Below are 12729 nucleotides of genomic sequence, written 5' to 3'. Positions count from 1 at the left end.
GTCATGAGCTGCCCTACAGACATGAGCTGCCCTACAGACATGAGCTGCCCTACAGTCATGACCTGCCCTACAGTCATGAGCTGCCCTACAGTCATGAGCTGCCTTACAGTCATGAGCTGCCCTACAGTCATGAGCTGCCCTACAGTCATGAGCTGCCCTACAGTCATGAGCTGCCCTACAGCCCGGACCTGCCAGAGTCCCTCAGCCCGGACCTGCCAGAGTCCCTCAGCCCGGACCTGCCAGAGTCCCTCAGCCCGGACCTGCCAGAGTCCCTCAGCCCGGACCTGCCAGAGTCCCTCAGCCCGGACCTGCCAGAGTCCCTCAGCCCGGACCTGCCAGAGTCCCTCAGCCCGGACCTGCCAGAGTCCCTCAGCCCGGACCTGCCAGAGTCCCTCAGCCCGGACCTGCCAGAGTCCCTCAGCCCGGACCTGCCCCTTATCCCGGTGCAGCCCCTTATCCCGGTGCAGCCCCTTATCCCGGTGCTGCCCCTTATCCCGGTGCTGCCCCTTCATTTAGGTGGTTTTAGTTGGAGGGTGGTCATTGGGAGGGGGATACAGAAGCGGGGAGTGACTATGGTGGTGTGGGGACAGCGTCCGGAGCCTGAGCCACCACCGTGGTCAGATGCCCACCCAGACCCTCCCCTGGACTTTGTGCTGGTGCGCCCGGCGTTCGCACCTTGAGGGGGGGGTTCTGTCACGTTCCTGACCTGTTTTCTGTTGTTTTGTATGTGTGTGATGGTCAGGGCGTGAGTTTTGGGTGGGCAGTCTATGTTTTCCGTTTCTATGTTGGTTTTGGGTTGCCTGGTATGGCTCTTGATTAGAGGCAGGTGTTTTGCGTTTTCCTCTAATTGAGAGTCATATTAAGGTAGGTTGTTCTCACTGTTTGTTTGTGGGTGATTGTCGCTGTGTCTGTGTTTGTTGCACCACACGGTACTGTCTCGTCTCGTTCGTTCGGTCGTTCCTGTCTGTTCATGTGTTTCCTCGTTTCATGTAAGTTCATAGTTTAGGTCTGTCTAGTTCGTTTTGTTATTTGGTTTATCATTCAAGTGTATATCGTTTCGTGTTTTTCCGTCTTGTCAAATAAACATTATGTATTCATCACCCGCTGCGCCTTGGTCTACTCACTCACCGAAAGAGAGCCGTTACAATTACATGATTTGGGAACGCCTCTCAGAACCTGGGGCCGAAAGGGGAAGACTGGGTGGAAGCATGAGGAAGCTTTTTAGGGCTTTTATTTTTGTGGAGTCCAGCAGAAAAGTATCCTGGAGGCATAGAGTCAGGTGAAGAGAGAGTGGGAATTGTCATGGTCTCTGTAACGGCTTTCTAGCTCTTCCTCCTCCTCGGATGAGGAGAGGAGAGAGGGATCGGAAGACCAATATGCAGCGGGTTGTGATGACATGATTTATTTAAGACACGACGAAACAATGACACGAACTATACTTGAATAAACTACAAAATAACAAAAACGAATGTGTAGACAGACCTGAACAATACGAACTTACAAATAACACGAAGAACGCACTAACAGGGAAAATAGACTACACAAAAGAACGATGTACAAAACAAACCGAAAACAGTCCCGTGTGGTGCGCAGACACAGACATGGAAGACAATCACCCACAAACAAACAGTGTGAACACACCTACCTTAATATGACTCTCAATCAGAGGAAATGAAAAACACCTGCCTCTAATTGAGAGCCATATCAGGTCACCCAAAACCAACATAGAAACAGAAAACATAGACTGCCCACCCACACTCACGTCCTGACCATCTAACACATACAAAACTAACAGAAACCAGGTCAGGAACGTGACAGTCTCAGATTTCAGTTTTCATGAATATATTTATGCATAACACATAACATTGTCAATACTGTTATGTTTTGTCTTTTGATTTCCAAGTCTTATGTTTAGGAAACCAGAAGGAGAGGGGTTCGCCAGCTTCAGCTGGAATGTCAGTTTGTTGTGTGATGAGTGATGGATGTATGGTGTAATCATAGAACAGAGGCCATAAGAAGGCAGAAACCTGAACCAGGACGAGAGGTTCCACGTCTGATGATCCAAGGGGACCAGAAGGACCTCTCTCAGTGATACCAGGAGATCTAGTCTACGTTCGAGTGTTCCGGAGGAAGTGGGATCAACCGAGTCCCAACAGAGAGAAGGACACAACCATATAGAGATGAGGACACAGAGGATGCTGATCCACCAGGCAGGAGCCCGGAAGGAGCAGGAACAGCGAAAGCAATCGAGATGCCAGGGAGGAGCCAAAAGAAAAAGAACAGCAGACCAAGTGAAAGCCAAAATACGACAGGTGCATCGCCTAATGCACCCAGAAGAATACGAAGGAGAGACAACACTGGAGAGAAAACCTGCAAACAACCAGTATTCTCTCCTATGGGGCCAGAGAGTCCAGGGATGGGAGGAAGTAACATGCCTGCTACTCTTGATAACATACCTGTTGTGGCAGACCTCCTTGAAGGAAGCCCTCCACAGAGGGACCCCGAAGTACCACCTACAGAATGGGAACATCTCTTCCCTAAAATTGACACCCTTCCAGATGGAAGCCCAGTCCGGCCTGAGGAGGGAGCCTCAGGGGAAGAAAGAGGAGGAAAAGTCCCGCAAGCTGAAGAAAATGGGGATTTCACCACAATTTACTTTTCAGCTCTTGAATGGTCTCCTTTACAGACAATTGAAGTTAGAACAACAAAAGAATAATGACATTGACATAACAGAAGTAACAGTGAACGCTAGTATAGAAACAACAGACTCACGCACAATCAAGATGTATGGTGGAAACAGGAAGAGAAGAGAGGAACCAGCCGAACAATCTAAAAAGAATGACAGGGTTAGAATCTCTGTTCCACCTCAACTCATAACAGAAGCAGGAGAACTGAAGTCTATCTCAATCATAAGGATCAAACCCTGACCGGAGATGGCACTCTGTGGATGGACACATCACCAAACAAAGGGAGAAGTAGTTTGGGACCCGAAAGGATGTGACCTGACATTAATTCTTATGGCTGCAAGCCCGGTGTCGGTACACATATGACAACAGCCAGTCCAAGTGCAGGGCCAAATTCAAAATATATTTTTTAGAAATATTTAATTTTCACACATAACAAGTCCAATACAGCAAATGAAAGATAAACATCTTGTGAATCCAGCCAACATGTCCGATTTTTTAAAATGTTTTACAGCGAAAACACCACGTATATTTATGTTAGCTCACCACCAAATACAAAAAAGCACAGACATTTCTTTCACAGCACAGGTAGCTTGCACAAAACCGACCAAATAGAGATAGAATTAGTCACTAACCAAGAAACAACTTCATCAGATGACAGTCTTATAACATGTTATACAATAAATCTATGTTTTTTTCGAAAAATGTGCATATTTCAGGTATAAATCATAGTTTTACATTGCAGCTGCAATCACAAATAGCACCGAAGCAGCTAGAACAATTACAGAGACCAAATTGAAATACCTAAATACTCATCATAAAACATTTATGAAAAATACATGGTGTACAGCAAATGAAAGACAAACATCTTGTGAATCCAGCCAATATTTCCGATTCTTTAAGTGTTTTACAGCGAAAACACAATATAGCATTATATTAGCTTACTACAATAGCCAACCACACAACAGCATTGATTCAAGGGAACAGTAGCGATAGCGACAAAACCAGCAAAAGATATTAATTATTTCACTAACCTTCATAAACTTCAGATGACAGTCCTATAACATCATATTACACAATACATATATGGTTTGTTCGAAAATGTGCATATTTAGAGCTGAAATCCGTGGTTATACATTGTGAAAACGTAGCAAATATTTACCAGAATCTCCGGATATATTTCTGACACTCACCGATTCTGACCAAATAACTAATCATAAACGTTACAAAAAAATACTTGTTGTACAGCAAATGATAAATACACTAGTTCTTAATGCAATCGCCGTGTTAGAATTCTAAAAATAACTTTAGTACGACATGCAGCTTACGTTATAGCGAGAGAGCGCCCAAAATCTGGGCGGAAACTAATAGTAAACATTTGACAGAAATATGAAATAACATCATAAATGGGTCCTACTTTTGTTGAGCTTCCATCAGAATCTTGCACAAGGGGTCCTTTGTCCAGAACAATCGTTGTTTGGTTTTAGAATGTCCTTTTTCCCTCTCGAATTAGCAAGCAAAACTTGCCAAGTGGCGCGAAGCTGTCCATCGTGAACAAATGCAGAGAACGGAACACGCCAAAACTCCCGAAAAAATTTCAATAATCTGATTAACTTCTTATGGCTGCAAGGGGCAGCACTGAGTAACCTGAAAAGAGGTGGCCATTTCAAACGGCCTCCTACTCAATTCTTGCTCGTACAATATGCATATTATCATTTCTATTGGATAGAAAACACTCTCTAGTTTCTTAGACCGTTTGAATTATTTCTCTAAGTGAACCAGAACTCTTTCTGCAGCCCATTTCCTATCCGGAAGTGAGATTTCCAAATGCGAGGTCTTTTTTCAAGAGCTTGTCTATAAAAGGGCATGTCACTTGGGACCATAGAAACACGTCATACGCCTTCCCCTGGGTGTCATGCGGAAGTGAGAGCAGAAAGGACTTGAATATCTCATTCAGGGATTGCATAGAGCCTCTTGGAGTGAGAGGTCCGCCATAAAAAAATTTCTCGAAGGCGCGAAGTTGGACCTTGTATTGCCTCCTGGAAAACTGTCGTTATAGGTGAATATAATCTCCGGCTTCGATTTTACTTGATACATGTCACAATATCATCCTAAAGTATGTTTTTTCAAAATAGTTTAATTATATTATTGAAATTTATTCGGGACTTTAGACGTGATGCGTTGGAAGAATTTTTTCAAGAAGGAGAGGTTAGCGCCGCACGGCCAGTGTGCTTGCTAATTCAAGAGGGAAATAGTTCGTTCTGGATCCAAACAAAGACGGTGCTGGACAATGGACCCCTTTACAACATTCTGATGGAAGATCAACAAAGATAAGGACCCAATTTGGGATGCTATTTCATATCTGTCGAGCTGTGCTATCGCTACCGATTACTTGGAATCAATGCTGTTGTGTGTTAGCCATTGCAGTAGCTAATATAAGCTAATATAACGATATATTGTGTTTTCGCTGTAAAACACTTAGAAAATCGGAAATATTGTCTGTATTCACAAGATCTTTGTCTTTCATTTTGCTATACACCATATTTTTCTGAAATGTTTTATGATGAGTAATTAGGTAGTTGACGTTGGTGTCTGTATTTACTCTGGCTACTCCCGTGCTATTTCTGACTGTAGCTATGATGGTAGCATCAATGTAAAACTGATTTATAGTTTGTTTGGTTGGATCTTGGTTAGTTAGGTTGGCTTTGTGCATGCTACCTGTGCTGTGAAAAATGTCTGTCCTCTTTTGTATTTGGTGGTGAACTAACATAAATATACGTGGTGTTTTTGCTGTAAAACATTTTAAAAAATCGGACACGTTGGCTGGATTAACAAGATGTTTATCTTTCAAATGCTGTATTGGACTTGTTAATGTGTGAAAGTTAAATATAAAAAAAAAATAGATTTTGAATTTCGCGCCCTGCACCTGAGCTGGATGTTGTCATAAGTGTACCGGTGTCGGGCTGCAGCCATAACAGGTTTTAAACTATATTGAAAAAAAATACTTTACGACGATATTGTCACATTTATCAAATAAAATCAAAGCCGGAGATATTAGCCGTCTATAACAAAAGCTTTTCAGAAGCCAATGCTGATGTACTTCCTGCGCCTTCCTGAACAAAGGAAATTGGGGTCCTGTCATTCCAAGACCTCTCTTTTGACCATAGAAATAGCTATACACTCCATTTCACCTCTCACAGCCTATTGACATCTAGTGGAAGGCGTATGAAGTGCATGTATACTAATAGATTTCAAGCAAATTATTAGGGAGGCCCTGGAACAGAGACTCGATTTCAGATTTTTCACTTTCTGACAGGAAGTTTGCTGCAAAATGAGTTCTGTTTAACTCACAGATATAATACAAACGGTTTTAGAAACTTGAGAGTGTTTTCTGTCCAATAGTAATAATAATATGCATATTGTACGAGCAAGAATTGAGTACGAGGCCGTTTGAAATGGGCACCTTTCATCCAAGCTACTCAATACTGCCCCTGCAGCCATAAAAAGTTAATCAAAGAAAAAGACGAGTGGGTGCTCATCATGAACAAGATTGAACCAGTGGAAGGTGAAGAACATATAGTTGAAATAACGAGAACAAGATTGACTGAAGGGAGTAGCAACACGTTCATTAGAATTGGTCCTACGCCAATACCTAAACAGGAAGAGCCTGTGACAACTAGAACAACGACAACAACAATGGTGGCAGCTGCTGTGAAGACTACAGTAGCTACCACTAAGATAACATCAACTGCCCTTACCAAGTAGTCCACTGTACCCACAAAGAAACCTGAGACATCAGAACCAGAAGTTTTTTTTACTGGCATTTGGAACTTTCTGATAAACTCTAATGATCTACCTCAAGACAAAATGTAACGACTCTCGTCGTTGGTTGAAGGAGAGGAGGACCAAATTGCAGCGTGGTATGTATCCATATTTATTCAAACACTTATTCAACACGAACAAAAACAATAAACAAAACGAAACCAACGACGCTACAGTCCTGAACATGTGAATCTAGAAAACAAAGAACGCAACGAACAGGAACAATCACCCACAAACAAACAGTGAGAACAGCCTAACTTAATATGGTTCCCAATCAGAGACAACGTAAAACACCTGCCTCTGATTGAGAACCATATCAGGCTAGTTAGACAACCCTAAACCAATGAAAACACATAACATGGAATATACCCACCCAGCTCACGTCTTGACCAACTAAACAAAGACTAAACAAAGGAAATAAGGTCAGGAACGTGACACAAAAACATTGTAAAAGCGACAGATATCTCAAAATCAGAACCACTCAAGGACAGCACACGAGAAGAAGTAGTGAAGAACGAGTGGTACGAATGGGCTAAGTATACAGCAAACAAACACAGAATGGACAATTGTATTTTGTGTAGAAAATCACCTTGGTCTGATCTTTTGATAGTACCTGAACTTGCATCATTTGAAGAATGTGTTAAATTTAAAATGTTCAATGTATTCAGAGAAAATACTACATTCCTTTGTGTAACATAGATGCAGGTTGGCATTAGGTAACACTAAAGGCAGAAGTGAATAAATAAAAATATGTTGGGAAAATATGAATGTACAAAAATAAGAACTGAATTGAATGATCCTCATAATGATAGGTTTACTATTGTAAAAAGCGAATATGAATGTTTCTACAGCTATGGAGATAATGGGATGGATGTGGGAAACACTATAGTTAATTTAATAAACTATTTGGGTGTTAGAAACTGCAGGAGTTAGTACATTTGATAAAGGAATGATTGTGAATCACAAAGGTAAATGTGGTAATATAACTCAAGTAACATTATATCTTGAAATGTTAAAGAATCAGGATTAAGGAATAGCTGATAGTTTCTGGATGTGTGGGCATACTACATGCTCATTGCTTCTTCACAATATAATGATTGATTATAAATGTTTTATTTTTTACATACTAGATCTTTTACTCCTATCTATGATATTGTTTGGAGATGTTTGGTCTAGTTGGGTTTTGTAAGTGTTTTATGTTTCAAATTGGATATTTTACTCCTGTCTGTGTTTATGTATTGGAGATGTTTGGTCCAGGTGATTTGTAAGCTTTATTTTGATACTGTTTTTGTCAACTGTTGGTATTGGCCTCCACTCTCTATATGTCATTTTATTTTAGTTTTTGAGGCTAATTAGCCTCAAGAGGAGGGATTTGTAGGAGTAAGTGCTTAGACATATGGAGACAGATATGACACTATTGAGCAAAGACAGGTGTACATTAGACTACAAGAGGAGAAGGCAACACGTGAGTGCATTTGCCATTCTGGTAAAAACAGGAAACTAAGACATAACAGACATAATGGCCAAAGCCATAAAAAGCATAAAGGCTTAGGGTAAAAAGGAAGAGGCGACACTTAAAGTACATTGTCTATTGTAGAGAACAGGAAACTAAAGCAAGGCCATGAGTGCATAGGATAGCTGGACATACCGAGGTCAGAGGGACACACAAAGGAGGGTGCCAGCCAAATGACCAACAGATGGACTATAGGCATAATACATATTAATTTTAGGACACGAGAGGGTCCATTGTAATCTAATCAAGAGCGGATACAGGCGTTATTGGGCATGAACAAGCAGGAAGCCTGAAATGAAAGATAATGGTGGCAGATGACCTAAGGGAAGTAACTTAATTTACATGTAGGATGGACTCATATGCTATATGTGTATAAATACAGAACCAGCTCTGGGAAAGTGTGTGTTGTCCGCGGACCATACCGGCTTCTGATATTTTGTATTAAAAGCCTATATTGAATTCACAAGTTCTTGTAAGTGTTATATTTTGAAACGATTATCCACGACACCTTCAACAAACATAACCCTAACCTTTAACAAACAGAACCCTAACCTTTAACAAACATAACCCTAACCTTCAACAAACATAACCCTAACCTTCAACAAACATAACCCTAACCTTCAACAAACATAACTCTGACCTTCAACAAACATAACTCTGACCTTCAACAAACATAACTCTGACCTTCAACAAACATAACTCTGACCTTCAACAAACATAACTCTAACCTTCATTCCCTAATGTTATGAACACTCACTCTCGCCTATAGCAGGGTCCACATTGGGTTTGACAGTGAAACAGTTTTCTGCTAAACTGCCCTCAAAGTCCACCTATACAAGACACAAATCACAGAATAAAATGAGAATGAAACACATTGAGATACAGAACATGGGAGCTGCACCTGACGTGTGTACTGTGTGTCCCACCACTCTGCTGATGAGCGAGGCGATGTAGTAAAGGTCGTCTGAGAATCCCTCACTGATCTCCTGGAAGAGTTGGATGGACTGAGGCAGGGAGCGCACTGTGTCCCTGATACACACCGCACTATACACTGTCTACAACACAGACACAAACACACACTATTCACACTGCACCGTAGATTGTCTAATATACATTCAGACACACTATTCATATAAATAAATGGCCGTAGAACTCCTACCTTGTAGAGACCCTGCCAGTCAGAGACTTTGGTGTGAGACAGAGACATCGAACGCAGGAGAGTCTACAGCAAGAGAAATAATACTCTTTATTACAGAAAATTAATACTCATCACTGATGTTGCAGACTGAGGCCTGCATGGCGCTGAAGGGTAAAGTTCACAGGTCATGGTTACCGGGATGTTCCTGATGTTGCGTAGGGAGGACTGCAAAGTGTTTAGGGAGTCAGAGTTGCGTGGACAGGAGAAGAATCTCACAACTTCCTGTCTCCTGTTCAACACCGCCAGGTCATGAGTCGGCCTCAGAAACCACTGGCTGAGAGAGAGAGAGGATTTCACAATAACCAACATCTATCAGAACAAGGAGGGATAGATTATGACTACGCACCACAAACAGGTACTGAGGCATTGATTATGTTTCTCAGATATAACCTGTGTGTGGTTGGTTTCTGACACTTCAACCATGAGAACAGGTTTTCCTCACCGAAGCAGTTTGGAGCCAAACTTGCATCTGCAGTGATTCAGTATCCCTGAAACAGAGACACCAACACCCATGACATCATCACTACAGGAAACATGACTGAGAAATCACTGCATCTCATAATGCGAGTGTGAGAATGTATTGACATCATATCAGCGCATTAACTTCCCATAATGTGTGTTACCATAGAGACTGAGCCCTTCCTTCTCCCCAGACTGCAGCTTGTACACAGAGGGGTGCAGCTCCGACTTGAAGATCTGCAGCACGCTGGAACACACACAAACAACAAACATGGCAGAGAAAGTGTGTGTGTGTGTTTGTGTCTGTTTGTCTCCAGGGGGACTGACCTGTAAGTATCCTGGTCCACGTACACTACGTCTTTCCTGTAAGAGGAATGAAATTCAGATGTGAAAAAAAACATTCAACCACAATACCTATACACAACTGACCTATCTCTCTGTATGTGTGTGTTGTGTTGTGTGTGTGTCTTACAGTGTGTAGGTGTGGAACTGTAAGATGGGGACTCCCACACTGCTGTCCTCTAGCTCCACTCCCACTCTCCTCCTGTCCAGACACTTCAGCAACGCACCTACTGACCGCAGCTAGGACACACACACAAATAAACACACACACACACGCAACATTTTCAATTTAATCTCAAATGTCAGTGTGAGGTTATTTTCCTGGAACAAGGGGGAGGAGAACTCACCATGAGGAGGGAGGAGAACTCACCATGAGGGGGGAGGAGAACTCACCATGGGGGGAAGGAGAACTCACCATGGGGGGAAGGAGAACTCACCATGGGGGGGAGGAGAACTCACCATGGGGGGGGAGGAGAACTCACCATGAGGGGGAGGAGAACTCATCATGAGGGGGGAGGAGAACTCACCATGAGGGGGGAGGAGAACTCACCATGAGGGGGAGGAGAACTCATCATGAGGGGGGAGGAGAACTCACCATGAGGGGGGAGTCGAAGGAGATGCAGGAGGAGAGGTAGGAGATTCTCTCTCTCTCTGAGACAGCAGGAGGAAGGAAGGGAAAATGGGCAGACAACAGCATCTGCTTACTGACCTCCAGACCTGTTGTAAAGAGAGGGAGAGAGAGAGAATCTGTAACTGAAAACTTGACTATTGATGTTCAAAAGTTACACTTAGAACAATACCTAAAGTATTACCACAGGCAAGGCAGCTGTTCTTACCAAAGTCCACATAGGGATAGGTCACCACCTCAGGCCTGTAGTCTGGGTTGGCTCCTGGAAGCAGGGAGGAGAGAGGGAGTCAGAAAGAGAGAGGGGGATAGAGGGGAGAGAGAAAGAAGAGAGTGAGAGATAGAAGCGAGTTTGAGAGAGAGCGATAGAAGGGCAAGCAGATAAAGTGAGAAAGGGGGAGAAAGTGCAAATGTATAAAGATTTTTTTAGCATTAACCTTTACCCTCCACCTTAACCATCACCCCTCCCCGGCCAGACTAAAGTTTTGCCTTCCCCAGTCCTCCCTGTGGGGTGCTCCTCCTCACCCAGTCCCTGCATGAACTGGACCATGCAGCGTTCCTGCTTAGCACTGGTAATGATCACATGAGGGCTCACCTCCTGGACCACTGAGAGAGGGAGGGGGAGAGGGGAGGGGGCAGAGGCAGGGGACCGGGGACAGGGGGAAGGAGAGGAGAAGAAGAGGAGAACAGGGGGAGAGGACAGGGGATGGAGAGGAGAAAGAAACAGGGGAGAAGGGGACCAGGGGAGGGAGGGGGGAGAGGACAGGGGGATGGAGAAATGTGTTTGGGTCAGTTAGTAGTTCAGGTGTGTGTACTGACTACCTCTTGTTAGTGTGTGTAAGTGTATGTGTGTTTAACTTTAGTATATACCTCTGGCCAACAGTTGGAGCTCGTGGTTGTCTGAGGTGTCAGGCATGTGGTGCAGAGTGAAGTCTCTGCTGTCATAGAAACACAACCCCAACTGCCCATGCTGGGCAAACACACTCAGCAACACCTGGACACACACACACACATTATCTTAATCTGCCATGGCCCATTGTTTGTAGTTTGTATAGCACACATGACATGTGTGTGTGTGTGTTCACTGTTGCTCTCACCTCATGTGATTCTTCCTCCTCCTCCTCTTCTCCATTCATATTGGGGAGCCCAGACAGGCCTCCTCTGACATCACCAGGCACCGCCATATACTCTCTAGGCTACACAAAGACACGCAGACAACTTTGGCCTGAACTTTGTCACGTCAATCATTATATCATAATTTGGCTACTGTTAGTTTGCTAACGTAAACTACTTTGAATTTCACTTATGTAGTAGGCCTAGCCCTTTCCGTTTACAGACATATAGAATGTGCGCCTCAGTTATGGCATGTCTGTTAGTTAGCAACTTACCTGTGGTCTATGTCAACTGACTTTAACGTTTACTCGGCTTTTTGCTGCTGTGTGTGTAGTTGATTTTAAGCGCGTCTCTCACTGTGATCTGGCACCGGGCGCGAGGCATGTCACCAAGCGCGCTAAATTCATCCCCACGTGCGCTGGCGTGGCTGCAGCAGAATTAAAGCCAAAGATGATAGATAAATGAAATATAAAATGAAATATATTTTTCTCTATATTTTGAATTGTTTTTTTAAGTAATCACCGTATGTCTAATAAATCAATGTGTGTGTTTATTTCATGAAAATAATGTCATTATATGTTTAATATCTCATTTCCCTGAGCCTCCTTTTGCCATTGAAATGCTCAGCCTGGTCTTGTTGGCCCCTGTTGATATACATGTAAATATATTTACATACACAGCTCTGATTAGCAGATAGGATATTACAGCACATCCACCCTTACCCCTTCAAAGTAGTAGGATACATACTCATCAGAATAATCAGATCAGATTGTGATGTCGTGATCTGGGACAAAAACATCATCCCACCTGAACATGCTGACACAAAAATGACATTATCATAATGTTATTTCGACCTCATAGTGTAAATTACATTTTGGACTGCACTGCCCCTTTAAGGGGTGGTTCTCCCATATACACCAATGTAGCAGCTGGGTTTGGTCTACTTATATAGTTCATTGACAGTATAGAACCA

The 12729-nt window shown here is 43.1% G+C and overlaps 1 protein-coding gene across 1 annotated transcript; it reads right to left on the bottom strand.

The window, feature by feature from the left end:
• Positions 1-6589: 6589 nt before the first annotated feature.
• Positions 6590-12130, bottom strand: LOC129837239 (mutS protein homolog 5-like). Its single transcript, XM_055903246.1, has 13 exons — positions 12032-12130; positions 11741-11839; positions 11514-11637; positions 11169-11249; positions 10855-10908; positions 10614-10735; positions 10149-10258; positions 10004-10039; positions 9841-9923; positions 9660-9705; positions 9353-9491; positions 9179-9241; positions 6590-9074 (listed from the first exon to the last, which is right to left on the bottom strand). The coding sequence occupies exons 2-13, from the start codon at positions 11825-11827 to the stop codon at positions 8850-8852; spliced, it is 1170 nt and encodes a 389-aa protein (XP_055759221.1). The 5' UTR covers positions 11828-11839; positions 12032-12130; the 3' UTR covers positions 6590-8849.
• Positions 12131-12729: the final 599 nt, after the last annotated feature.

Source organism: Salvelinus fontinalis, chromosome 38 (genome assembly GCF_029448725.1).
Source record: "Salvelinus fontinalis isolate EN_2023a chromosome 38, ASM2944872v1, whole genome shotgun sequence".
NCBI lineage: Eukaryota > Metazoa > Chordata > Actinopteri > Salmoniformes > Salmonidae > Salvelinus > Salvelinus fontinalis.
Note: the sequence above shows the minus strand (reverse complement) of the source record. Positions and strands in the feature narration are given on the sequence as shown.